The sequence below is a fragment of the Lytechinus pictus genome, chromosome 18 (assembly GCF_037042905.1).
Source record: "Lytechinus pictus isolate F3 Inbred chromosome 18, Lp3.0, whole genome shotgun sequence".
Taxonomy (NCBI): Eukaryota; Metazoa; Echinodermata; class Echinoidea; order Temnopleuroida; family Toxopneustidae; genus Lytechinus; species Lytechinus pictus.
Genome location: NC_087262.1, coordinates 6,515,542 through 6,540,863, shown reverse-complemented (window position 1 = coordinate 6,540,863; position 25,322 = coordinate 6,515,542). Strand labels below are relative to the sequence as shown.

Here is a 25,322-nt window from a genome sequence, read left to right as displayed (position 1 = left end):
ACTCCCAAATGACATGTATCATAACGAATTGTTGTTAAATTCAGATCTACATAAAGCTGAGTATTTTAATAAATATTTTATTGATCTACCTTCTAAAATAAGCAAGAAAATTCCTTCTGTCCAATCCTCATACAGAGATTTTATGTCGGTCCAAAATCACTCCTCATCCTTGTATTTTCGACCAACATCTGTTTGTGAAATTTCTAATTTGGTTTCGACTTTAAAACCATCGAAGGCATGCGGGTCAGATGATGTTTCTCCCAAGGTCATAAAAAATTGTATCCAATGCATTGTTGATCCCTTATGCGATATTTTTAATAAGTCCTTGTTTCAGGGTATAGTCCCTGACAAACTGAAAATAGCTAGAGTTGTTCCAGTATTTAAAAAGAATGATCGTAAATGCATTGAAATTACAGACCTATTGCGTTGTTACCCATATTCTCAAAAATTCTTGAGAAAATAGTGTACAAAAGAATGGATGATTTCCTTCAACTTCATAACATAATGATACCACAACAATTTGGATTTCGAAAGAATTACTCCACAAGTATGGGCGTCTTGAATTTAGTAAATACCATTATAAGTGCAATTGATAGTGGAAAATTTTGTATTGGTGTGTTTTCTTGATTTATCGAAAGCATTTGATACTATCGATCATGATATATTATTGTACAAGCTTGAGCATTATGGTGTTCGTGGGGTAGCCTTAAGTTGGTTAAACAATTACTTAACGAATAGATGCCAGTATGTAACGATTAATGGAGTTAAATCACAATCTAAGGAGGTTATATGTGGTGTACCCCAAGGCTCGGTTCTGGGTCCCTTATTGTTCCTGATTTATGTTAATGACATTATAAATTCATCAAAATTGTTTACTTATTCACTATTTGCAGATGACACTTGCTTACTTTCCCATCACAAAGATATGGAAACTCTCATACTCTCAACTAACAATGAAATTAAAAATATATTTAAATGGTTTTGCTGTAACAAGCTTTTATTAAATGCTAGTAAAACTCAATATATTGTCTTTAGAACAAGGGGTAAACGAGTCCCTGAAGATACTAATCCATTATCAATAGGAGGCCATCAGATCAGTCGAAGTCAAGATGTAAGGTTTTTGGGAGTTGTAGTTGACGATCACTTATCATGGAAAAATCACCTCAGTTATGTTTGTACTAAGGTATCAAGGAGCGTTGGTGTCATTTATAAATTACGTTTCTCTCTCCCTCAGCAGACCTTAATAACTATTTACAATGCTATTATTATGCCACACTTAAATTATTGTAATGTTGCATGGGGAAATACATATAGGAACCATTTAAACAAACTGCTAGTTCTTCAGAAGAAAGTTATGAGGCTCATGACATATTCGAATTACAGATGTCCAAGTATTCCTTTATTTCTGCAATTGAAGATTTTGCCTCTTGATGATTTAGTCTCCCTCAATTGCTTGATATTTATGTACAAATCACAATCCTCTCAAAACTGTTCATTTTTAAATGATGCATTTGTTGTTAACTCAAATGTCCATTTGTACAATACACGGCAGAAAAATCTTATCCACCAGCCACTTGCAAGAACAAATACTGCTTTGAATTCTTTTGTGATAGTTTGTACAAAAGAATGGAATAAGTTACCACAAAACTTTAGATCCAGTCCAACACTGCCCATATTTAAAAATTCATGTCGAAAATATTTATTTGAAAGATTACAAAATATCTTAAATTGATTCTTGATAGACCATGTGTGTTGTGTGTGTGTGTGTGCGTGTTGTGTTTGTATGTATTTTCTTATTTTACTCTTTAGATTATCATTGTAAATATTTTTTTCATCTCATTATTGTTGTAATGTACTTTATAAGGGGCCCCTCTCACAAGCTCTGCTTCTATGGGGTCCCAAACCTATCATGTATTCTCATTTTTGTTAAACTATGTGATATGTCTCCTGTTCTTGATTGGTTTGAATAAATTTGAACTTGAACTTGAACTTGAACGTAAATGTTGCCCCATACGCCCCATATTTTGGGGTTCGAAATTTTTGACACGTTTTGCTCTGACCCCCTCCCCCATCTCCTACCGCCAAACCCCATCCGTCCATCTTCGTTTCCTCCTTATAACCACTGGCGGATCCAGGTAGGGAGACATCCGGCCTGTGCCCCCCCCCCCCCCTTGAAAGAAACAAAATTAAGTTTTAAAGGGGGATATGTCAAGCATACGCAATTGAGGACTTTTCTCTCTTTTTTGCACGAAATTACCTTTGTAGTGAAAACCTTGTTTTGTTTTTGCTTGTCAAATGTTTCCTGGAACAAAATGGCCTCCATTTTGCAGGGAAAACCTTTTTTGTACAAATATGCCCCCCCCCCCAGTAAAATCCTAGATCCGCCCCTGTTTTTAACTTTCCTTGTTCTGCCTTTCCATAACTGTCTCATTTTTGTAATTAAAATGTGGAAAAAAAAAAAAAAAAAAATCATTAATCTCTAGACTTAAAGGCCCGTATTCTGAAGTCGGGTGTAACTTAAACTCAGGTTTAAAGTTATGGTTTCAGTATGGATAGCCAATTGTTACATAAATCACTGACGGTAGAGATATCATATTTCAGCTCATTTGGCTCTCAAATCATTCATAATTGTCTAGAAAGTATAAATAGATTGTCTTCACCATCGATGAATCGGGAAAGAGCACAGTAAACATAAGAAACATACAACTTGATAAAAATGTTGACACTTTTGGCTTCCCATAATTTTAGCACAGAGTTAGACCATGGTCTAAGTTAAACCCGACTTCAGAATGCGGGCCATAGTGTGTAAGGACTTCATGGAGTAAAGACTAGGTTTGAACAATCTGACCACACAAAAAGTCTAAGATACATCATTTTTACATATAAGGCCAGAACCTTTATTCAACATCCTATATCAGTTTCATTCAGAGATTTTACATTTCATATAAACAAGTTCTCAAAAGCAGTAAAATGGTAGAGGTTAATTATTCACCATGTGGATGGTCCTGTGAAGGACGGCTGGGTCAGTTGAATAGGAGAATATAGGAATAAAAATAAAGGCAGCAAAACTAGGAATAATGATATAAGATTTGTATAGTGCACATATCCACCTTGTTGGTGCTCGAGGCGCTCCTTTATTACCCTGGCTAGCTGGTCTACTAGCTAGTCGGGGTAATATCGGAGCTAGCTAATCTATCGATTCTGGAGCTCGCAGCTCTCTGAGGAAACTCTTCCTACCAGGTACCCATTTACCTCACCTGGGTCGAGTGCAGCACAATGTGGGTGAATTTCTTGCTGAAGGAAAACGCGCCATGGCTTGGAATCGAACCCATGTCCTTCAGATTGAAAGACGAGAGTCTTAACCACTAGACCACGATGCCCCCCCCCCCCAATATAGAGGAAGATGTCACCCTCTTGTAGGTTTCACTTCTTTTTGCATCTTTTCTGTTTCATACATTCTTTTCTACAATGCAGTTTAATGAAACACATATTTCTCTCTCTCCGTTCCCCTTTCCTTCCCATTTTTCCAACATTTTCTTCCTCAAGTCAGAATAGGGTTCATTCCATCAAGGATACAACTCAGAATCATACAGCTATTGAATAATATGCAACAAATCAGAAAAATTGTGGAGCGTGGTGCAATAGACCAGTTCGTAGTTACTTCTGGGACAATTTTGGTCAAATGACCTTTCATTTCTTTCATTAAGATAGGTAGATTTCAAAGCAAGATATTATGTATGCATGCCTTACATAGCAGGATGAAGAAATTGAATAGACCAGGTGACTAGAATAGCACATCAATGAAAACTCTATGAAGTTATTTGTTGCATTTCTACTTTGAATGCATATTAGAGGATGTTGTACAATGTACTTGGCAAACTGTGAAATATACCAGTCATTCGTGGATGCATTTTTTTGTGGATGTGAATGAAAAACACAATTCAAAAGAATATATGAATAATCAAGACATCGAATTTGGTGCTTGTCTCATTAAATTTTAAACCACCATGTCACTTTAGTACAAATGACCTTCCTCTGATCATGCACAGAATCTTCTGATCGTGCGCAGAGTGGAACTACAAACTGGCTTATTAAATGATGATTGCCCTTACAATGTTGCAGGGTTTAGTCCAAGGATAGGCTAAAAAAGCAGAATTTCTATCTTTTGTATTAAAATTGTGGTGAGATTTAGAAGAAAAATAACAAGTTCAAGAGTCAAAGATTTCAAAATATGTCGCCTGTGGTACGGAAATAAAAAGGGGCAAAGAGGTCAAATGGAGAAAAAAAATTGTACACCCTCCCCCTCCTCTTTCGTTTTGCCCTTCTATTTCAGTCTCCTTGTTTCTCCATTTCCCTTCTAGCCAAATAACCCGTCAGTGAAAACAAAACAGGAATGGTAAATTCCATTTTATTAAATGGGAAGCTCACCCTGAAGAAAAGTTTGTTGCTAAAATAGCAGAAACAATAATAAAAAATATTGGCGAAGGTTTGATGCAAATCCATTCAAGATTAAGAAAGTTATTAGAATTTAAGTTTTGGATTTGTGATGTCATAAACGAGCAGCTGCCCCATATGTTATCTAATATAAAATGTATAAATTTAAGTTTTTTTATGATTCGTGATGACTTATTTTTGTTTTCATTTTAGGGACGGGTGTGAAATGATTTGTCTATTGATATACTGAAGGTAAAGTAAAACACTATCACTTATCTGAGAAAATGACAATTCATTAATTTTTTTACCATACGATATGTAGGAAAGCTGCTCGCATATGATGTCACAAATCAAACAATTAAAATTCTAATAACCATTCAATCCTTTGACTGATTTTTCTCAAACTTTCGGCAATATCTTTTTCTGCTATTTTCTGAATAAACTTTTTGTCAGGGTGAACTTCCCCTGTAAGTTGTTAATGTCAGTAACACCATCAAAAAACTTAGAAAAAAAGTATAAATTAAAAGATTTGAGCCACTGATCAATTAATTTAAGCCCTCAAAGAAGATCATACGTGTATGACATTTCCATATCAATTTGGAATATGATGGCGCCCATCATTAATCTCGACAAGCGTACCTTGATTATAGAAAAATGCCGACTCAAGATATGAATGCCAAAGTGTGTCCATCATTGCGCAATGCATCAATCCAAGTAGCCTATTAAGAACACCCACCCTTCTTGAATTGTGAGAATAAACATCGTTTTGGGTCCAGAAAAATTCAGATGCCAATGTCGCTACTCATCTAGGGATACTGGTAATCTCTTGTTATACGCTCCATCCACCCTAATGAATTTGGATTTGTTAATTTATTACAAATTTGTATGTAATTCTTACATTAACTTTGTTTTATACTATGTGAATATATGTCTTCCACTGTAAAGTGCATTGAGAGAGGTTCTATCTGTTATGCACTTCCCAAGTCAATCTTTATCGTTATAATTTGATACTCAATATTTTTTTCGACAAGAGAGGGCGGCAGACATGTATCTCTTGACAGTGGACTATGGGTATTGTGCAGACATCACAACAAACCAGACTGCCAAAGTGATGATGTATTCCACTTTCAAGGGATGTACAGTAGGTATATTTATCGCACAAATCTCAGTCAATTTCTTGTTTAGAGCCGAATGATACAGCGCCAATAACGTTACTGATCAAAGCTGCATTATCTTCGGTTGAAGCAAGAATGGATTAGCAGTGACCTCACAATAGGAGGGTTGTGGGTTCAAGACCTTGACAGAGCGTTAGACCTCTTGTACAATGTTTCAGATATTAACAAGAAATCAAATAGGATGGCGACTTCATCTTATGAACCGACTTCTGCATAACATGATACCCAAAGAAAAGGAGGCAGAGTTGAGATTGATTGGATCAATCGCAACTCTCTGTAAGACGGGGCCCTGGGCTTCAGAAAACACTTTCAACACATGTATGCATTCTAGATGCAAGCGTTGCTGGCTTTTCATACTTGTGATTGGTCAAATCATCGCAACTCTTTGTAAGACAGGGTCCTCAACTCCTTGGCATCGATAATATTCCAAACCACGATATCCATGATCAGAAGAGGCATGTCCACAAATAGATCATCATAGAGTCTTTGTCAATAAATACAGTTCAACTATCAGAGCTCCGGTGGCGATCTAGTACTGTGTATTGCTTCCAACCGACGTCAATTTGTCTCGGTTTTGGTACAAACAGTAGGCTGAAGCAAGGGTCAGGCCGACGGCTCCGCCCCGAAGCATTCTGGGCACTCCAGCTGTAGAAAGGAAGGAACAAAAAGAGGAATTGATGACATACAAGATTACATATAAACCAATCTTCCCTATCCAAGCCCCAAAAGCAACAACGAAAAAAAAAAGGAAGAAAACATGTACATGTACTGCCCCACATTGGCGGTGGAAGCCAAACAAACAAATTTTGACAAGCAAAAAAACAAAACAAAAAAAACAAAGGTTATCAACAAAAAATTAAGGGGGGTCCGTCCCCCCCACCTAAAATTTAGGGGGGGACACGTCCCCCCCCCCCCCGCTTCCTCCGCCTATGCTGCCCCCCCCCCCTCCCCCCAGAAAAAATAATAATACAAGAAAGAAAAATGAACAACAATGAGTTTCAAAATAATATAATTCACAACGATACTACTACAACTATTACTACTACTACTATTAATAACAACAATAATAATGATAACAATAATAACAGTTATAATAATAATAATAGCTAAATAAATAAATGAATATAATGCAACTGAATTAATTGATAAATTTCTTTTTTTAAATAACTAGATCAAATACAATAGTCAATATATAAAAAAAATTGACCATAATACCAGATCAAAATCTATTAACCTTTTCAGGTATGCCAAACATCAAGTTGAACCATTTTTAAATTGAACTCTATCATAATCTGAACAGTAGGAAAATTGTTGCTGAGCTTTGAAAGAGGCTTAAAGGGACAGAGCACAGTTTACTGCTTATAATTTCTGTCTATAAGCACTTACCAGAAGATTTATAAAGTAAGCCAGTCATGGTTGCAGCACCCAATGTGTTAATCTCATCATCTGTTCCTCTACTCCATGAAAGACCAATACCAAAGATAGTGTACATAAGGGCTGTCATGAAGAAAGAATGAAATAAAATTATAGGGGCAATTCCATAGGTTGGTGGACATGAGCTCAATGTGTCTTTGTACATATAGCCCATCTGAACCGTAACGTGAGTAACCACTTTATCTGCACCCCTAGTAAAAACCATGTGTTCTTTATTTTTTTAATTATGTACAAATTTGTCTCCCTAATATACTTCTTTGAAATGGATATAATCAACTTTCATAAAAGCCTTGCATGAGGACACTTTTCTCTTATTTTCCCTTTTCATTTTATGCATGTCCAAATCATGTAACATGAGTAACCGACACATTTCAAAGATTTGCCAGGAGCATAATGAAATTTTTTGTTTTTATACAAAGGATAGTCAGACTGCGTACTATGTTGTAATAAAGAGATGTTTAGTTCCTATCAATAATAATGGAGTTACAGCTCCAAGTATGAGTCAAGGTGTCTCCAAATGTAACGTGAGTAACCGTGGAATAGCCCATAATAATAATACATGAGATTTGTATAGCGCACTTTCCATCTTGATTAGATGCTCGAGGCGCTTCAGAGCAGAACAACAAAAACTATTTACGTATAATACATGTCTGAACAATAAATCAATGTCTATCAAAAAGCACTCTTAAACAGGTATGTTTTCAGGTTGCCCTTGAAGGTGGTCACTGAAGTCTGGGTTTTCAAACTATGTGGGAGAGAATTCCACAGGCTAGGCCCTGCATGAGCAAAGGCCCGTTCCCCGCATGATTTCTTAGCAACTGGAATTTGTAAGAGATTTGATGATGAGGATCGTAAATTCCTTGAGGGTTGGTAATTATGCATCAAAGACCTATTGTAACTGGGGGAAGTTCCAATGACTATATGAAAAATCAAAAGAAGGATTTTAAAGACTATGCGTTCCTTCAGGGGCAACCATATACATGGTAGAAGGCACATGGTATTTAAATCATTTCGGATGGCTCTGAGTGGGATACCAGAAATATTCAACGAATCGCAGAAGAGTGGAATATTGGCCTTAACGAGAGGAATACTTAAAGTGATTGGTTAACATTGGTTTGACTTTTTAAAAATCTGAGCTAGAAGGTCACACTTGTCACCTGTGTCTGTGATATGTTACAAAAATGAAGCCCAGAAAAAATTGCGTTTGAAAATAATTATTTAGTGCTTCAAAAATTGAAATATAAAGTGACCGAAAACACCATCTTAATTTCATCCCATACACTTATGTGTACTATAAGACGCCTATTTACAAAATCGGGATTTGCCTTGTAGTTTTAGCTTTTCATTCTCAATAATGGTTGTTTTCAGGGTTTATTAGTTCTAATACATGCACTTGTACACATGTTTCATCTTGGTTTGAGATTTTTTTAAATCGGCTGCTCACAAAGTTAAACAATACCTTTAATGGTATTCCATGAAATAAAGCCATTCAATATTATTATTATCTATCCCACCCCCCCCCAAAAAAAAAAAAAAAAAAGAGGGAAAATTTTGATTGAACAAGTCATAACTAATCACATAATAGGATCATCACTTCATTAAGATCAATTTTGTCATTGACACGCGACGTACATGTAGTTCATTATGACGTCATTGAGTGTCATTGTGCTCTTATGTTGCGCATCGCATTGCTTTCATGCGCACTAGACTGTTGAATATGGTCTCATGTTTAATGGCAAATTTGGTACAGGAGCCTATGGGATATAGGTCGGATTTCAGTCGTTTTTAGGGATACGCTCTGATACTGATGAAGACCAAAATATACGTTTCTAATGCATCACTAAAGCGGTCTTTATAGATGATAATAACTATTATTGTTTTCTTCACAAAGAGTTAAACCATGGCCCGAGTATAAACTCAGAAGTGATTGCATTTCTCATGTGGAATTGCCAGCAAATATTATCATTTATGCATCTTTACAGTACAACTTACCAACAACTCCTATTGAATTTGCAGAGGAGGCTCCCTGTTTCGTGACCAGTGTTAACATTCTGAAAATGAAGAAGATTTGAAAAGTATTAATACAAAAATAATCTTTCGAAACGACAAGGATATGGACAAAACATCCTGAATATAGATAAGATTCAGGAGTTATTAGTTAAATTCACTAAAAGACAATCTGACAAGGATATGAACAAAACATGTAAATTGAAAGATTTATGAGCAATATGTTCAAATAATCTTTAAAAACAAACACGACATGTAAGAAACAATCTCAAATTCTTCAACGATGTGTGCTTCTGTCGGGGGGGGGGGGGGGGTAGATGCAGAGTTGCCAACCTGAACAAGACCATTTCAGTATTTTTAAAGCTGAAAATCAGTATTTTGGTGAGGAAAATCAGTATTTTACAAAGAATGCCATAGGAAAGCACGTAAAACTGAAACTTTGGAAGTCAGTATTTTGTATGAAACCATCAGTATTCTTCTCATTTTTCAGTACTAAATACAGAAAATCTGTACTACTCTCTGCAGCTCTGTAGATGTACATGTATATGAAGCATTGTCCTTAAAACAGACCAGTATGCACCCATCATCAAACATGTGTTCAAAGCAAAAGTTGTTTCTGGGCCCTGCCTTACAAAGAGTTGTGACTGATCCGATCAACCACGTCTATGGAATATCTAAAATGCATATTTGTTTTAAAAAATTCTAGAAATGATGTATATTCATACATTCACTGATTTCTTGACAATTCAATATGCTTCTCTTTGTTTTCAAAGGACATTGAGCAAATTTCCTAAAGAAAAACATATGACAATGATGGATTTCCATATACTCGAGATTTATTGGATCAATCGCAACTCTCTGTAAGACGGGGCCAGGATGGACTTCAAGTATGACTTACTGTGACATCCGTACTCTGCCGGCAAGTTCTTTCGTCTCAGCACCTGATATACGCAGGCCGTTCAGAGCACCATATGCAGCACCTAGTACCGTTGAAAAAATTTGAATCAGTTCAACCCCTAGATTATTCATTAATATAATAAACAAATAATAATTTACCCATGGTAGCCACTCTCAGCTGTGAGCTGTTCTTTCAGCAGCCCTGCATTATATGTGACATACCACCCCAAAACCACCAATAAGTCGCCAGGTAAGGTTCTCTGTAAATAGCCAAAAGATTAATTTAGTCTCCACAAACCAAATATTACAAAAATAGCTTATCTGAAAGAGCAATTCTTCTTCTTCATACTGTGAAAATTTGAAGTCGTGAAGCTGAATAAAAAAAAACATACATGAGTTTCTTGGACACTACTTTTTCAGACTGCTTGGAAGTTTCACTGAGATTACACAGTATGCACATCTCATGCTCGAGTGAACCCCAAACTTCAAACCTTGTTTTCTCCATATCTTTTTAAGCTCTTGCTGAATTTCCTCTGCATTCAATCAAGTACTTTTAATGGTTATTGTTGGTCAATTTGAACATTTGAAAGCTTAGGAAGTGAATTTTCAAGCTCAACAAAAATCTCAATATTCACTGTGGTAGACTTAATGTTGGTTTTGGGGTGACAGGTTACATACGTTATTATTACCCTTCTCTATTCCCATACGTTGAGTGCCTGACAAGAATGCAGAAGGTCCCATTTTTTAAGTCTTTGGTATGACTCAGCAGGGGATCAAACCCACGACCTCCCGTTCATGAGGCGGATGCTCTACCACTGAGCCAACATGCCTTGGTTTAGTATCAATATTCATTAATAAAACTTTACTACTAAGCAACCAGAATATCTGAATACCAGTACATTTTGAATATGATTGTTGTCACAAGATGAATTAAAAAGAATATTAAGATTTTTTTTTTTTGGGGGGGGGGGCGGGGCTTGAAGTGGTAGCAGATCACAAAAGAAGAAGAAAATGAAACGTAACAAACCTGCCAGACATGAACCACCAATCTGAGAGAAAGCCAGCTCAAATCTGCCTCTCGTTCTAGCTTGCCCATTGGGGATGATGAACTGTGAATCGCCCTAAAATAGGAGACAAAAAAAAATCCATTTCAAATCCGAAAATAGGCTCTAAAGTGATGAAAAGTCTATCGGGTTGATGAACTGTGAATTGCCTAAATTAGGTGACAACAATTTTTTTTTTTTTTTACTCCATTTCAAATCCTAAAATAGGCTCTAAAATGATAAGTCTATTCAGGTTGATGACCCTAAAATAGAAGAGGAAAAATATTGATTTCAAATCCATAAGTAGGCTCTAAATTGACACAAATAAAAAACCAATATCCCAAAGTTACCAAAAATATAAGTTATAACCATAATAATAAAGGACCTAAAACAATATGCTCTCTCTCTCTCTCTCTGTACCACCCTTTATAATTAATATTAATAAGTGCCTATTTCAAGCAATCCACAAATTCCAAAAAATTTTGTTCACTCATCAAAAGTGGCTCATCAAGCTGCCAATTTGAGAATTACAAAGTCCTTTAGTGATCGCATTTCTCAAACACCCGTAACTTTCTCATTCCTTCATACTTTCAACATTATATTTTTTCTCTTTCACACACAAAGCTTAGGTTGGACTTGGATTCCCTTACTTACCTGATTTAGATAAATCGGATCAACATTCAGGTAGGGAGAGAGGGACCCACTGGCTCCTGACGTGACTATGTAGCAAGGACAAAGAAACAAGGAATAACAAGATTAATACAAAAAGCTGTGCACATATATGCTTAGCCAGGAGGCTCCTAGAGAGTAAAAAAAGGATGGGCAAAATTCAAATTTCCGCAGCTTTAATGTCCGCTTTCCCTATATTAAAGAGATCAGTAGAGACGCTGGTCAGAAAATTTGGATCGTCCCAGTTTACAGGGACTGTCTCGGTTTTCAAAGATTTCTCCACGCAAGAAATCTAGGAAAGTTTATTCACCTGTCAAGTGCCGACACCAATCAAGTGCGCTAGTCAATGTAAACATATCATGTGTCATAACAAGATTATTGGAAGACGGCAAGTCGTGAAAAATAGACAGTGAACTGGGAGGATTTGAGGTCACTGAATCTATTTTAGCACTCTCAATCCCCATAATTGCCGTCTATGGCCCGCAGGGGCAAGTGAAAAAAAAAACTGTCCCCATGATAAAGAACAATCTCAATTTATCAAGACATGATTTGTCTAAGTTTATGAGGATATCCTTGTTTTGGACCAGCCGCTCTACTGGTGATCCCACTCAAAACCGTGTTAATGGGCATTCATGCAATTCTTCAAAATTAGTGGATTTTTTTATAGATAAAATATTAATGTAATACTAGATCATGTAGATGGAGGGAGTTATTTTCAAAAGAATTCTTTTAATTCAAATGATATATTTCATGGCGTGGAACAATCTTTTAATCAATTGTAATAAAGATAGCAAACCTCACAATACGTGTGAGTGGACCTCAGGATCAGGATCATATAACGGTACATGTATCTACTAAATCAAACTAGATCTTCCAGAAATGATTGAATTACTGGCATGGGTTTTTTTTTTTAAAGATTCTATCAATATTGCGAGTTGTTTAGAGATTTGAATGTTACTTCATTAAAAGATATCGATCTAATTTTTGCTTTGAACTTTAATTTCCGGGATTTTAAATTTAATCAGACTTTTCACAATCACACCAACCGTCATAACTTCCAACAACAAGGGCCAGGCACAAAGCCAAAAGTACCAAAACTGCACAAGCAAATAAGCTTGTAACCGATTTTGCAATCGGCAACCGATTCCATTCCACTTGCCGATCTTCGATCATGCCCCTTGAAGGAAAAAATCGAAAATAAAAAATCGGCGTAGATCTGGTTACAGTGCGTGATCGCTCAGAACATATTTCAAGATTGTTTTTGAGGTGCTAGCTATTTAGAGGTCGCATTATTCAGGGAGAAAGACGCGGTATTATCTATGGCGATGTTTAAGAGGATAGATATCTTCTCTTCCAACTCATGGTGATAGCGGATGCCGCCGTGAACTTTGAAAGGTCGTATTACCGACGGAGCTCACTGCGTTACTCTCTTACATCGTTTATGATTATATACATTTTATTTTCAACCTCGTGGTGATAGCGGATGCCGCCGTGAACTTTGAAAGGTCGTATTACCGACGGAGCTCACTGCGCTACTCTCTTACCCCCTTTATAATGATATAAATCTTCTCTTCAACCTCGTGGTGATAGCGGACCCCACCATAAACTTTTAAAGACTGTACTATTGACGGAGCTTATTACGTTACTCTCTTACATCGTTTATGATGATATATATTTTATTTTCAACCTCGTGGTGATAGCGGACCCCGCCGTGAACTTTTAAAGATCGTGCTACTGATGGAGCTCATTGCGTTACTCTCTTACATCGTTTATAATGATATAAATCTTCTCTTCAACCTCGTGGTGATAGCGGATGCCGCCGTGAACTTTGAAAGATCGTGCTACTGACGGAGCTTATTGCGTTACTCTCTTACATCGTTTATGATGATATACATTTTATTTTCAACCTCGTGGTGATAGCAGATGCCGCCGTGAACTTTGAAAGGTCGTATTACCGACGGAGCTCACTGCGTTACTCTCTTACATCGTTTATGATGATATACGTTTTATTTTCAACCTCGTGGTGATAGCGGATGCCGCCGTGAACTTTGAAAGGTCGTATTACCGACGGAGCTCACTGCGTTACTCTCTTACATCGTTTATGATGATATACATTTTATTTTCAACCTCGTGGTGATAGCGGATGCCGCCGTGAACTTTGAAAGGTCGTATTACCGACGGAGCTCACTGCGCTACTCTCTTACCCCCTTTATAATGATATAAATCTTCTCTTCAACCTCGTGGTGATAGCGGACCCCGCCATAAACTTTTAAAGACTGTACTATTGACGGAGCTTATTGAGTTACTCTCTTACATAGTTTATGATGATACTCATTTTATTTTCAACCTCGTGGTGATAGCGGATGCCGCCGTGAACTTTTAAAGATTGTGCTACTGACGGAGCTTATTGCGTTACTCTCTTACATCGTTTATGATGATATACATTTTATTTTCAACCTCGTGGTGATAGCAGATGCCGCCGTGAACTTTGAAAGGTCGTATTACCGACGGAGCTCACTGCGTTACTCTCTTACATCGTTTATGATGATATACGTTTTATTTTCAACCTCGTGGTGATAGCGGATGCCGCCGTGAACTTTGAAAGGTCGTATTACCGACGGAGCTCACTGCGTTACTCTCTTACATCGTTTATGATGATATACATTTTATTTTCAACCTCGTGGTGATAGCAGATGCCGCCGTGAACTTTGAAAGGTCGTATTACCGACGGAGCTCACTGCGTTACTCTCTTACATCGTTTACGATGATATACGTTTTATTTTCAACCTCGTGGTGATAGCGGATGCCGCCGTGAACTTTGAAAGGTCGTATTACCGACGGAGCTCACTGCGTTACTCTCTTACATCGTTTATGATGATATACATTTTATTTTCAACCTCGTGGTGATAGCGGATGCCGCCGTGAACTTTGAAAGGTCGTATTACCGACGGAGCTCACTGCGCTACTCTCTTACCCCCTTTATAATGATATAAATCTTCTCTTCAACCTCGTGGTGAAAGCGGACCCCGCCATAAACTTTTAAAGACTGTACTATTGACGGAGCTTATTGAGTTACTCTCTTACATAGTTTATGATGATACTCATTTTATTTTCAACCTCGCGGTGATAGCGGATGCCGCCGTGAACTTTGAAAGGTCGTATTACCGACGGAGCTCACTGCGCTACTCTCTTACCCCCTTTATGATGATAGATATCTTCTCTTCAACCTCGTGGTGATAGCGGACTCCGCCGTGAACTTCAAATTGATTTGAAAATGCTAGCTACCCAAAACATTTTAATAACATATTTCAAATCATCGTGCGTGCTTGCGTCTTCTACTTCATTTTAATTGCACTTGCGACTTTAAGATGATGCGTCGTAAGAGATCATTCCAATAATTCTAAATCGCTAGCACCTAAAAATACTTCTAAAAGATGTCCCGCCGACTGTTCATTAACCTGTGATCTATGAGAAATATTTTCATTTTATTTTCCTTTGCGCCTTTGCTCGGAAGATGCGTCTTTCGTTTATCTTTCTAATAAAAATCACTCGGTTTATTTTAAAGCAATAACACCTCAAAACCCCTGGCTTTAAAACATGTTCCAAACGATCGCGCATGTTGGCGACTTCCATTCCAATGCATTCGTCTTTGTGACTTTGTCAGGAAGATGCGCGCGACCGCGAACAACATTTTGATGTATTCCTTTGTTTTTAAACATCGCCGATTCGATTTTCGATTCGATTTCGATTTTAGAAGCTTAACTGCCGATCCGATTTTCGATCTGATTTTTGATCCGATTTACAACATTACAAGCAAAACTTTCCTTTCCTTAGGCCAAGAGAATGAAAGTTTTAGATTTGCGTCCACCGCCCGCATGCTCCAAAACCGCCCGCATGAAAATTTCATTATTTCAAAAAAAATTCATTATTTAATAAAAAAATTCATTACTTTACGAAATTACGAGTTCCAAATCATCGCAGGGCAGTAAAGGTTTATTCACGCACTTTCTGACGTGCATACGGTATACCTGCATGCAATGCACCTTCGAATTGTCCATAGACTGTGTACAACGGATAGACCGTCTCGGCTCAGCTCCAGCGAATCGGAGATCGCTGATTGGCCAATCGCGCAGATCACGTCATGACTACGTGTCGCCAAAATAATTCCTTCGGACTGCGTGCGAAAGTATCGATAGCGATAACGATATCCGGTCACATTGTCTACGCGGGAAATGGTCTTGGTTCGTGATCGGATCGCTCCAGTATTGATCGAAAATTATCGAGAGTCCGCAATTTCATGCATATTCACGCGACGCTCCGAAACCCGGAAATCGATTGACTTTGTACACGTTGCGATAGACTCTACAAACTCCAACGAACATGATGCCATATCGACGCTAATTCGTAAGATTTTGACCGAAAGCAAGAAGTAATCGAAATTCACTTACCTGTGCGGTATCGGTCAGAAAATAGATCCTCCGAGAATACCTTTCATAATTCATATAAAATATAGGAAAGTGAAATTCTAGTTCGATTTTGGTACGATGTGATAGAGAATTGCACACTTGTTTTGGTGGAATAATGTGTGCAGTGGGGCTATGGAAGGCTTGCAATGCGCATGCACACTATATTTTCATTCATAAATTGGCTCTCGGCAGTAGCTGGATGACGTCATGTAAATAATGAATAATGAACAATGAAAAAAAGCCTCATGTCATTTGAAAAAATTTCGGACGCAAATCTAATACCTTACTTCTCATGGCCTTAAATTAATCATTACAATAAGTCAATACCGATACCCAGTTCCCTTTGTTAATATTGAAGCAATTAATGTCTTAATCTTCAATCACATTTACTCGAACCGACCAAAACCATGCCCCAGGCTGCCCAAGCCAGGCAAGGTTTCGTTTAGGGACACCTCAGGCTCCAGGCCAGAGCCGGCCAGCACCGGGCACTTGGTCATCAGGCATGCCGTACACCGCAAGCTTGCGCCCTAATTTCGGTGCTGCTTCTGCCGTGCATGATCATGATGATATATTTTCAGTCTTATTAGAGAGTTAAAAAGGGACAAAAATACCTGGTATGTTTAGAGATGGATCACTAGATGAATAAGCTCCATATGAACCAAACAGACCGGACGATGGGAACGAATTTTGGTCCATTTTTTAAATTACAAATCGACGATTACGTCAGCGACTCCTCACCGGCAGACATTAATTCATTACGTAAAGAATTAAAGTATCCGGCAACTATGGCATGGCTCAAGCAGGTTGGCTATTGCCAATTTGAAGAATTTCTTTCTATAAAGGATTATGACTAACGTCAGATGAATATCTGCGTCGGTTAACTGCTGATTCGTCTATTGGGAATTTGCCCATTCATGGTCTTACTTCATTTCGTCTAATGCCATTCCGTCCGTCAACACTTCGTCTAACAACCATTTCGTCAAATAACCATTTGGTCCAATAATCACTTCGTCTATGACCATTTCGTCTCCTAACCAGTTAGGCTATTGTACGGTACCCATTTTTCATTTCGCCCAATAACACTTAATTCAATTAGCCCAAATGGTAAATGGACTAAATGGCTTTTGGACCAACTGGTTATTAACGAAATGGTGAGTGGACGAAATGGCGATTGGATCATATGGATTATAGTGGAGGAACTGATGGTAGACCAAAATTAGTAGACGAATTAATTGGACTTGGACGAATTGGCATTAGACCAAAGAAACCCCTGTGTCTATAATGCTCATTTTTCTTTTTGTACAAAGGTATTATACGAGAATCTCCAGTCATGAACACTTAAAAAATTATCATAATGCGAGGCAATTTTATATGTTGTCCATGTTGTCTGACGATCTATATTTTATCTGTCTTTTTTTTCAAATATATATTTCATTATTATTCGCCCCAAACAGGGAAAAATATTCCAACTAATTTGCATAATCATGATTTCAATGTGTTTATTTATGTTTTTATTTGATCTTTCGAGTTAGATGTTACCATCAACATGATGAAAGGTGGCTCTAATTAATTTATAACACGTAAACCAAATTTCGCATCTTTTATGATATAACACAATTAAGGAGTAAAACAAAATGTATGTGCTGCATTTATGATTATTTAGGCCCTAGTATTTACAAAATGTAAAAAAACCTGCTTTCAGCAGCAAGGATGTTTTTTCAGCAAAACAGTACAGTGAAAACATAGGCCTAAACACGGGATGACATATAGTCAGGAACAAAATAATAATTACAAAAGTTTTAGAAATAGAAATTACATGAGAAATCATAAAAAATAGAAATAAGAAACAACAAAAACAATTATAGACAAATAAAAAAAGCACAGTTATACATGATAAAATATGCAAATAAGGCCTAATACAACATGGACAATCATTATCATTATACACTGTAAAAACTGTGGTGTTAAAACTGACACCAGTTGGTGTTAATAGAGGACCACTCCCCGAGGTGTTAAAATTACACCCTAGAGATTGAACATAACACCAAAGAGTGTAAATGTAACAACCAAAGGTGTTCTAATAACACCTATAGGTGTTAAACTAACACCATCAATTTAACACCGGAGTAAAAAAACTGGTGTGAGTGGTCCTCTATGTACACCGGTTAACACCACAGTTTTTGCTGTGTGCAACTCTAAAAATCATGTGCAACTTGATTTTCAACCGATCAACAGAGCGCAGATAGGACTTGCGATTGATTTTTTTTTTACTTGCGTTTAAACGCAACTCTTTCTGCAACGGACCCCTGGTCTGGTACTATAAAGCAACAATAAGGGTGAGATCGAGGGGCGGAGCTATTAAATGTCAAGTCCACCCCTGAATAATGGTGATTTGAATGAATGGACAAAAATCAAACTAGCATAACGCTGAAAATTTCATCAAAATCGGATGTAAAATAAGAAAGTTATATGGCATTTTAAAGTTTCGCTTATTTTTCACAAAACAGTGATATGCACAACTCAGTGACATGCAAATGAGATAGTCGATGATGTCCCTCACTCACTATTTATTTTGTTTCTTTTAGTTTGAATTATACAATAATTCATTTTTTACAATTTGACAATGAGGACCAAGTTGACTTAAACATATTAAACAATGCTAATTCCACATGCTCAGCCAGGAATTAATCATTGTTTCACGTGACAATGAGGAGAAAATTAGAATATTTCATATAAAATACAAAAGAAATAGTGAGCGGATGACGTCATCAGTCTCCTCATTTGCATACTGACCAGGATGTGCATATAACTATTTTGTGAAATAATTAAGCAATACTTTAAAATATCATAACTTTCTTATTTTACAGAGAACCGATTTTGATGAAATTTTCAGTGTTATGCTTCTTTGATTTTTCTCTTTTTATTCAAATCAACTTTTTGCTGGGGTGGACGTGTCCTTTCAGTCATCCATCCGGAGCTCCATTTGAAGTGACGTACTTAGGGGGGGGGGGGGGAGGGTGCATGCAGTCAAATTTGATTGTTTGGAAAACGTACTTCTTCCATTTATAATACGCAATATTGATTTCGTTATCTTTATTATGTTTCCTTTAATATTTAGATTAGTTATCCAATTGAAATATACACTGTTAAAAATAATTTAAACAACAAAGTTCGAATTTAAATGTTTCTTATCTCTAATCTAAGCGGTAAATTGCAAATTCGTCCACTGCCAACTCGTCCACTCACCACATGGTCTATCTTCATTTAGTCTAATGCCATTCCGTCCATCAACATTTCGTCTATTCACCATTTTGTCTATTACCATTTCGTCTAATAACCAGTTGGTCTAATACCCATTTTCTTATCATTCATTTTGCACAATTAACACTTTACTTTAATTAGACCAAATGGTATAAGTGACTAAATGGCTATTGTACCAAATGTTTATTAGACGGAATGTCATTAGACTAAATGAAAGTAGACCATGTGGTGAGTAGACGAACTGAGGATAGACCAAATGGTAGTAGACGAGTTGGCAATTGGACGAATTGGCATTAGACGAATTGGAAATATAAGCCATTTATGGTTGTTTAAGATTTGAAACACTTGTTTAAACTGTTTCAACTACTGTGCGATTCACATAGTAAACATCGTTGTTTAAAGTTATTTTTAACAATGTAGGGCAAGACTAATATTGAGCACTTAATATCCTACAAGACAGAAGAAAGGCCAACAAGTAAATCTTCCAAGACTAAGAACAACTCAAGGTCAATAATATTCATGGGCGGAAATCCCAGGGGGGGCAGGGGGGACGTGTCCCCCCTACCGAAAATAGTAGGGGGGACACAATATCAAATGTCCCCCCTACTATTTTTGGTCTTTTATGATGGAGAAAAATGCATCATTCACATTCGAAATAATACATGTATTTTGGACTAAATGACCTTACGTTTTTGGGTAAAAACCTTCTTTCTTTTTTTTTTGGGGGGGGGGGCTTGTCAAATTTTCCAGAGTGACTAAAATAAGATGAGGGGAAGACTTGGAAAATAAAAAGAATCTTTCATGTCACTATATGAAATTTTCGCTCGCGCTTCGCGCTCGCATTGCCTGTCAGGTGATTTTTCAATATGGAGCTTAAATATCAAGTTTGGAAGTCAATATACATTACACATTTCACCTCGGAAATCGAACTTTCATTATTTTGTGTGATTTACAAACTGATTTTTTAAAAGTGCTCTGTAAAAGTGACAGCTTCATGGTCTGAATATTGAAATTTTCTGCTCGTACTGAGCGCTCGCAAATTTCGATTTATTAAGTACCTTTTATTTTTGTGTATTCCATTTAGTTTGAAAAAAATCAAGTCTGATTGTCAAAACGTATCAGATAGCGCTGGCTACTCGCTCGCATTTTAATTGGCGATTTATGTATGTCTCAATTTTGATTTTCATGACAGTTTATCAAAGATTTTGGCTCGCAATTTGCGCTCGCATTCATGGTTAAAAAATATTTTGACTGATGCATTCTATTCATAATTACAAAATTGCTTGAAATGTCCAGTTTTCAGGCCATTATATCATCAGATTTCTCGCCCTCATTAGGCATTAATAAATAAGACATTAATAATTTAACGATTAAATTGTCTCTTTTGTTTCATCTCGCGCTTAGCAAGAGGAATAGGAAGATAGTCATCATTTTCATATGACATGTCCCAAGGATGTCCCGGTCCTATGTCAAAACTCAAATAACAATAAAAACTATCAGCTCTTTATTAAGTGCGATCCATATCCACCTCACAATTTTCCTACAAAGTGCTTGAAATATATAGCTGAAATTGACTCTTTTTTAGATTTTTCATGATAAAAGAGGTGTAGAATGCCTAGATTCTAGGTCTAAATCTGAAACACGCGCATGTTTATTCAGATATTCAACTTGTTCTCTACTTAAATCATTATCCAGTTTCAGATCACAAAATCAAAAATTGTCTGCTCGCGCTTTGTGCTCGCATTATTAATGTAGAAAGATCCCCTATTACTCATCCTTTTCATGATTTACAAAACATGAATAGAGTGTCCCGTTTTTATGTCTAAATCTCGAATATTTCTGCTCGCGCTTCCCTTGCATCAATTGGTTAGTTATATAGCTACCCTGTTCACGATTACGAAAATTGATTAAAATTTTCGATTCTTTTTGTAGAAATGTCAACAATTTTCAGCTCGCGATTCGCGCTAGCATTATTTGATTGTTGAAATATGTAACGTCTTCATGGCTAAGTGCAAGCAGTCCTTCACAAGTACCTTTTCGATCAGTTCAAATAAAAGAAAACATTTTATGGCTGCACTTTGCACTCGCATTATTAATGTAAGGACCGGGTGTAAGGAAGGCCCCCAATTACTAATCCTTTTCATGATTTACAAAACATGAATAGAGTCTCGGTCTAAATCTCAAAATGTTCCGCTCGCGCTTCGCGTTCGCATCAATTGTTTAGTTATATACCTATTATATGTTTCAGTTACAAATAGTGCTAAGAATTTCCATTCTTTAAGCAAAAATTTCAAAAAAATTTCAGCTCGCGCTTCGCGCTCGCATTATTTGATTGTTGAAATATGTAACGTATTCATGGCTAACCTTTTCCATCAGTTAACATCTGCTCGCACTTCGCATTCGAAGTAATTATTTAGTTGCATATACATCTTTTTCAGGATAACAAACACTGCCCAGAATGTTCAAATTTTAGGAAAAAATACATAAAATTTCCCCACCAAAAAAAAAAAATTTGCTCGCGCTTCGCGCTCGCATTATATAGATAAGGATTATGATATTATATATTTATGTTGAATTATAAGGATAAAGCTAAAAAGTGGCCATGAGGAATACTCCTTCAATGAAACAAACAAAAATCATCTTCGAGCGGCCGATCGGGGATTAACATAATTTGTTTTATGGCTGAAAAAAAATTCGTCCCCCCCCCCCATTGGCGAAGGCTGGATCCGCCCCTGTTGTCCCCCCTACCTTTCGGAACAGATTTCCGCCCATGAAAATTATGAATATCTTCCTATTCCTCTTGCTAAGTGCGAGATGAAATAAAGGGACAATCTAATTATTAGATTAATATCTTAAATTAATTAATGCCTAATGAGGGCGCGAAATCTGATGATATTATGGCCTGAAAACTTGACATTAAAGCACTTTTGTCATTATAAATAGGATGAATCAAGTGAATATATTTTAACCATTAATGCGAATCGCGAGCAAATTTTTTTGATAAACTGTCATGAAAAGGGGATTTTAAATAGTTTGTTGTATAATCAATATTGAGAAATACATAACTCGCCAATCAAAATGCGAGCGTGCAGCGCTAGCTGATACGTTTTGACAATCAGACCTGAAAAGGGATATTTTGAAAACTTTATGGAATACACGAAAAGCTGAAACATCAAAATTTGCGAGCGCGCAGCACGAGCAGAAAATGTTAATATTCAGACCATAAAACTGATATTTTTACATAGCACTTTTTAAAAACAATTTGTTAATTACACAAAATCAGGAAGTTTCGATTTCCGAGGTGAAATATGTTTTGTATATTGACTTCCAAACTTGATATTTAACTGAACTCCAGATTGAACAATATATGAAAATCACCTAACAGGCAATGTGAGCACGAAGCGCGAGCGAAATTTGTTTTATGACGTGAAAGATTCTTTTTATATTCCAAGTCTTCCCCTCATCTTATTTTATTCACTCGTCTTCCTCCTCTTCTTTTTTTCTCCTCTCTTTTCCATCCTTTTTCCTTTTTTTCTTTCTTTCCTTGTTTTTTCTTTTTTTTGCTCCGCCAATAGGGGGGGGGGGGGCCGGGCCCCTCGGGCCCCCCTGGATCCGCCTATGCTTTTACAATATACACATGTATATGTTCTCCACTTATTTTGCATCACAAAGCGGATAAAGAAGTTACTAACAAAAAAATAAGGTGACGTACAAAAGGGTGCGCGGGCACAACACAAGCGTTTGGTTGCGGAGAGGGTTAAATTCTAAAAAGATAATGTCATGTACGAAAATGTTATTCTCTTTTATCCTGGATTTTTTCTTCTATTTTTCTATCTATCTGTTTCTAACAATATCTGTAAGGAGTGGTTTTATTAATAAATACGTAAATTCAGAGAGAAAAAAATGCATGTATACAACAATTTAATCTCACCATTACGAACCGTCAGCATGTAACTCTTCGTGATGATACTCGTCATATGATTCGTAGTAAATATTATGTTTGAATTATTGGATGGGGGTGATAGCACACGCCACCCCCACTTGAAAGGGGGATTTATCCCCCTGTGCGTGATTGATACCCATTTTGTCCCTTATATAATGGAAAAACCCAAATATGATAACTATGAAAACTATCACTACCATCATCATAATAATCATCATTATCATTATCAAGATAATAATATTGATAATAATAATAATTATGATAATGATAATGATAATAATAATAATAATATATTTATTAGTATCATCATGATCATACTTCATGATTCATCATATTAAAATTATGATCTTCGACCTTAAATTATTGGTGAATGAGTGACACAGGCCATCCCCACCTGAAATATTGGGGCGATATATCCCACATCCCCCCGGATCGACACCCAGATTTTCTTAATGTTTTCATAACTGACATAAACATTTAAATTGATATTGACAAACACCAACACATTGTATGTTTTCTCGTCATTGGTAAAATCACTTGTTAAGTGCAACCATCCTGCATGTGGGGAATCTACAGGTAGGACTATGGTATGCCAATGTTGTACAGAGCACACTTTAAAAAATCATTAAAATATCACTTTTGTGACCAAAATTACTAATTTCCATACAGTTGCAATTTATTTTTTATTAGTAACTTGGGAATAATTTTTGTATTCACCAGAGCGCTCAAAAACATGATTTTTGGGCATATTTTTGTGTACGCCCTCTATTGATGGAAAGTAATATGGCAAGAAAATTTTCATTTTTTGATCTCTATTTTTAATTAAGAAAAAAATAATTAAAAGAATCAAATTTACTTAGGAGCCAAGTTGTATGACGAATAGGTGTAATGGAAACTGTCAGTGTAAAAAAAATAAAGCATTTGTCCCAAAGAAAAAGAGAAAATAAGCCAAACATTGCCACCCTTATTTTGCCACACATGGAGATATAACTGAGAACAAGGTTATATCATAACCTTGTTCATTGAACGAGTGGGTAAAATGGTTGGAACAAGTGTATTGCTTTGAAGCAATGTTAAAAGGTCGCAAAAGTTCACCGTTTTGAACATTTCCCAGGGGTCGCTGTCATCAAAAGGTGGACACTATAAAAAAGAACCAAACACTAGAAGTCTCGCTTCGACTTCAAATTACACTACCGAAACCACTCATTCAATGAACAAGGTTATGATATAACCTTGTTCTCAGTTATATCTCCATGTGTGGCAAAATAAGGATGGCAATGTTTGGCTTATTTTCTCTTTTTCTTTGGGACAAATGCTTGATTTTTTTACACTGACAGTTTCCATTACACCTATTCGTCATACAACTTGGCCCTTAAGTAAATTTGATTCTTTAAATTATTTTTTTCTTAATTAAAAATAGAGATAAAAAATGAAAATTTTCTTGCCATATTATTTTTCACCAATAGAGGGCGTACACAAAAATATGCCCAAAATTCAAGTTTTTGAGCGCTCTAGTGAATACAAAAATTATTCCCAAATTACAAATGAAAAATAAATTGCAACTGTATGGAAATTAGTAATTTTGGTCACAAAAGTGATATTTTAATCATTTTTTAAAGTGTGTGCTCTGTACAGCATTGGCATGCCATAGTCCGAACTGTAGATTCCCCACAGGCAGGGTGGTTGCAGTGAACAAGTGACCGAAACAAGCATTTTGTTATGTTTCACAGCTCTAAAATATTCTTTTTTCATGAAAGGGTGAATATAAACCCTATTTTCATTCACTACGCGGACTGGGCTGGTAAAAAGTATTAAATTTCCGCGTGATTTGTGCGATTTTGATACTCGTTTTACTGTTACTCGCGTACATGATCGCCAATCGTGCATTATAATTATGGACAACAGAACAAGCAAGCAAGGTGTCCAACTGGTAATGACACTTACTCCTTGGAGAATATTTAGATAATTATTTCACTTACCTTGTCATCAGCAA

The 25,322-nt window shown here is 36.5% G+C and overlaps 1 protein-coding gene across 1 annotated transcript; it reads right to left on the bottom strand.

The window, feature by feature from the left end:
* Window positions 1-2,870: 2,870 nt before the first annotated feature.
* On the bottom strand, window positions 2,871-17,138 carry LOC129281340 (mitochondrial import inner membrane translocase subunit Tim23-like). Its single transcript, XM_054917280.2, has 7 exons — window positions 16,737-17,138; window positions 11,645-11,709; window positions 10,975-11,068; window positions 9,949-10,030; window positions 9,036-9,094; window positions 6,996-7,106; window positions 2,871-6,254 (listed from the first exon to the last, which is right to left on the bottom strand). The coding sequence occupies exons 1-7, from the start codon at window positions 16,819-16,821 to the stop codon at window positions 6,139-6,141; spliced, it is 612 nt and encodes a 203-aa protein (XP_054773255.2). The 5' UTR covers window positions 16,822-17,138; the 3' UTR covers window positions 2,871-6,138.
* Between the last annotated feature and the right edge of the window lie 8,184 nt (window positions 17,139-25,322).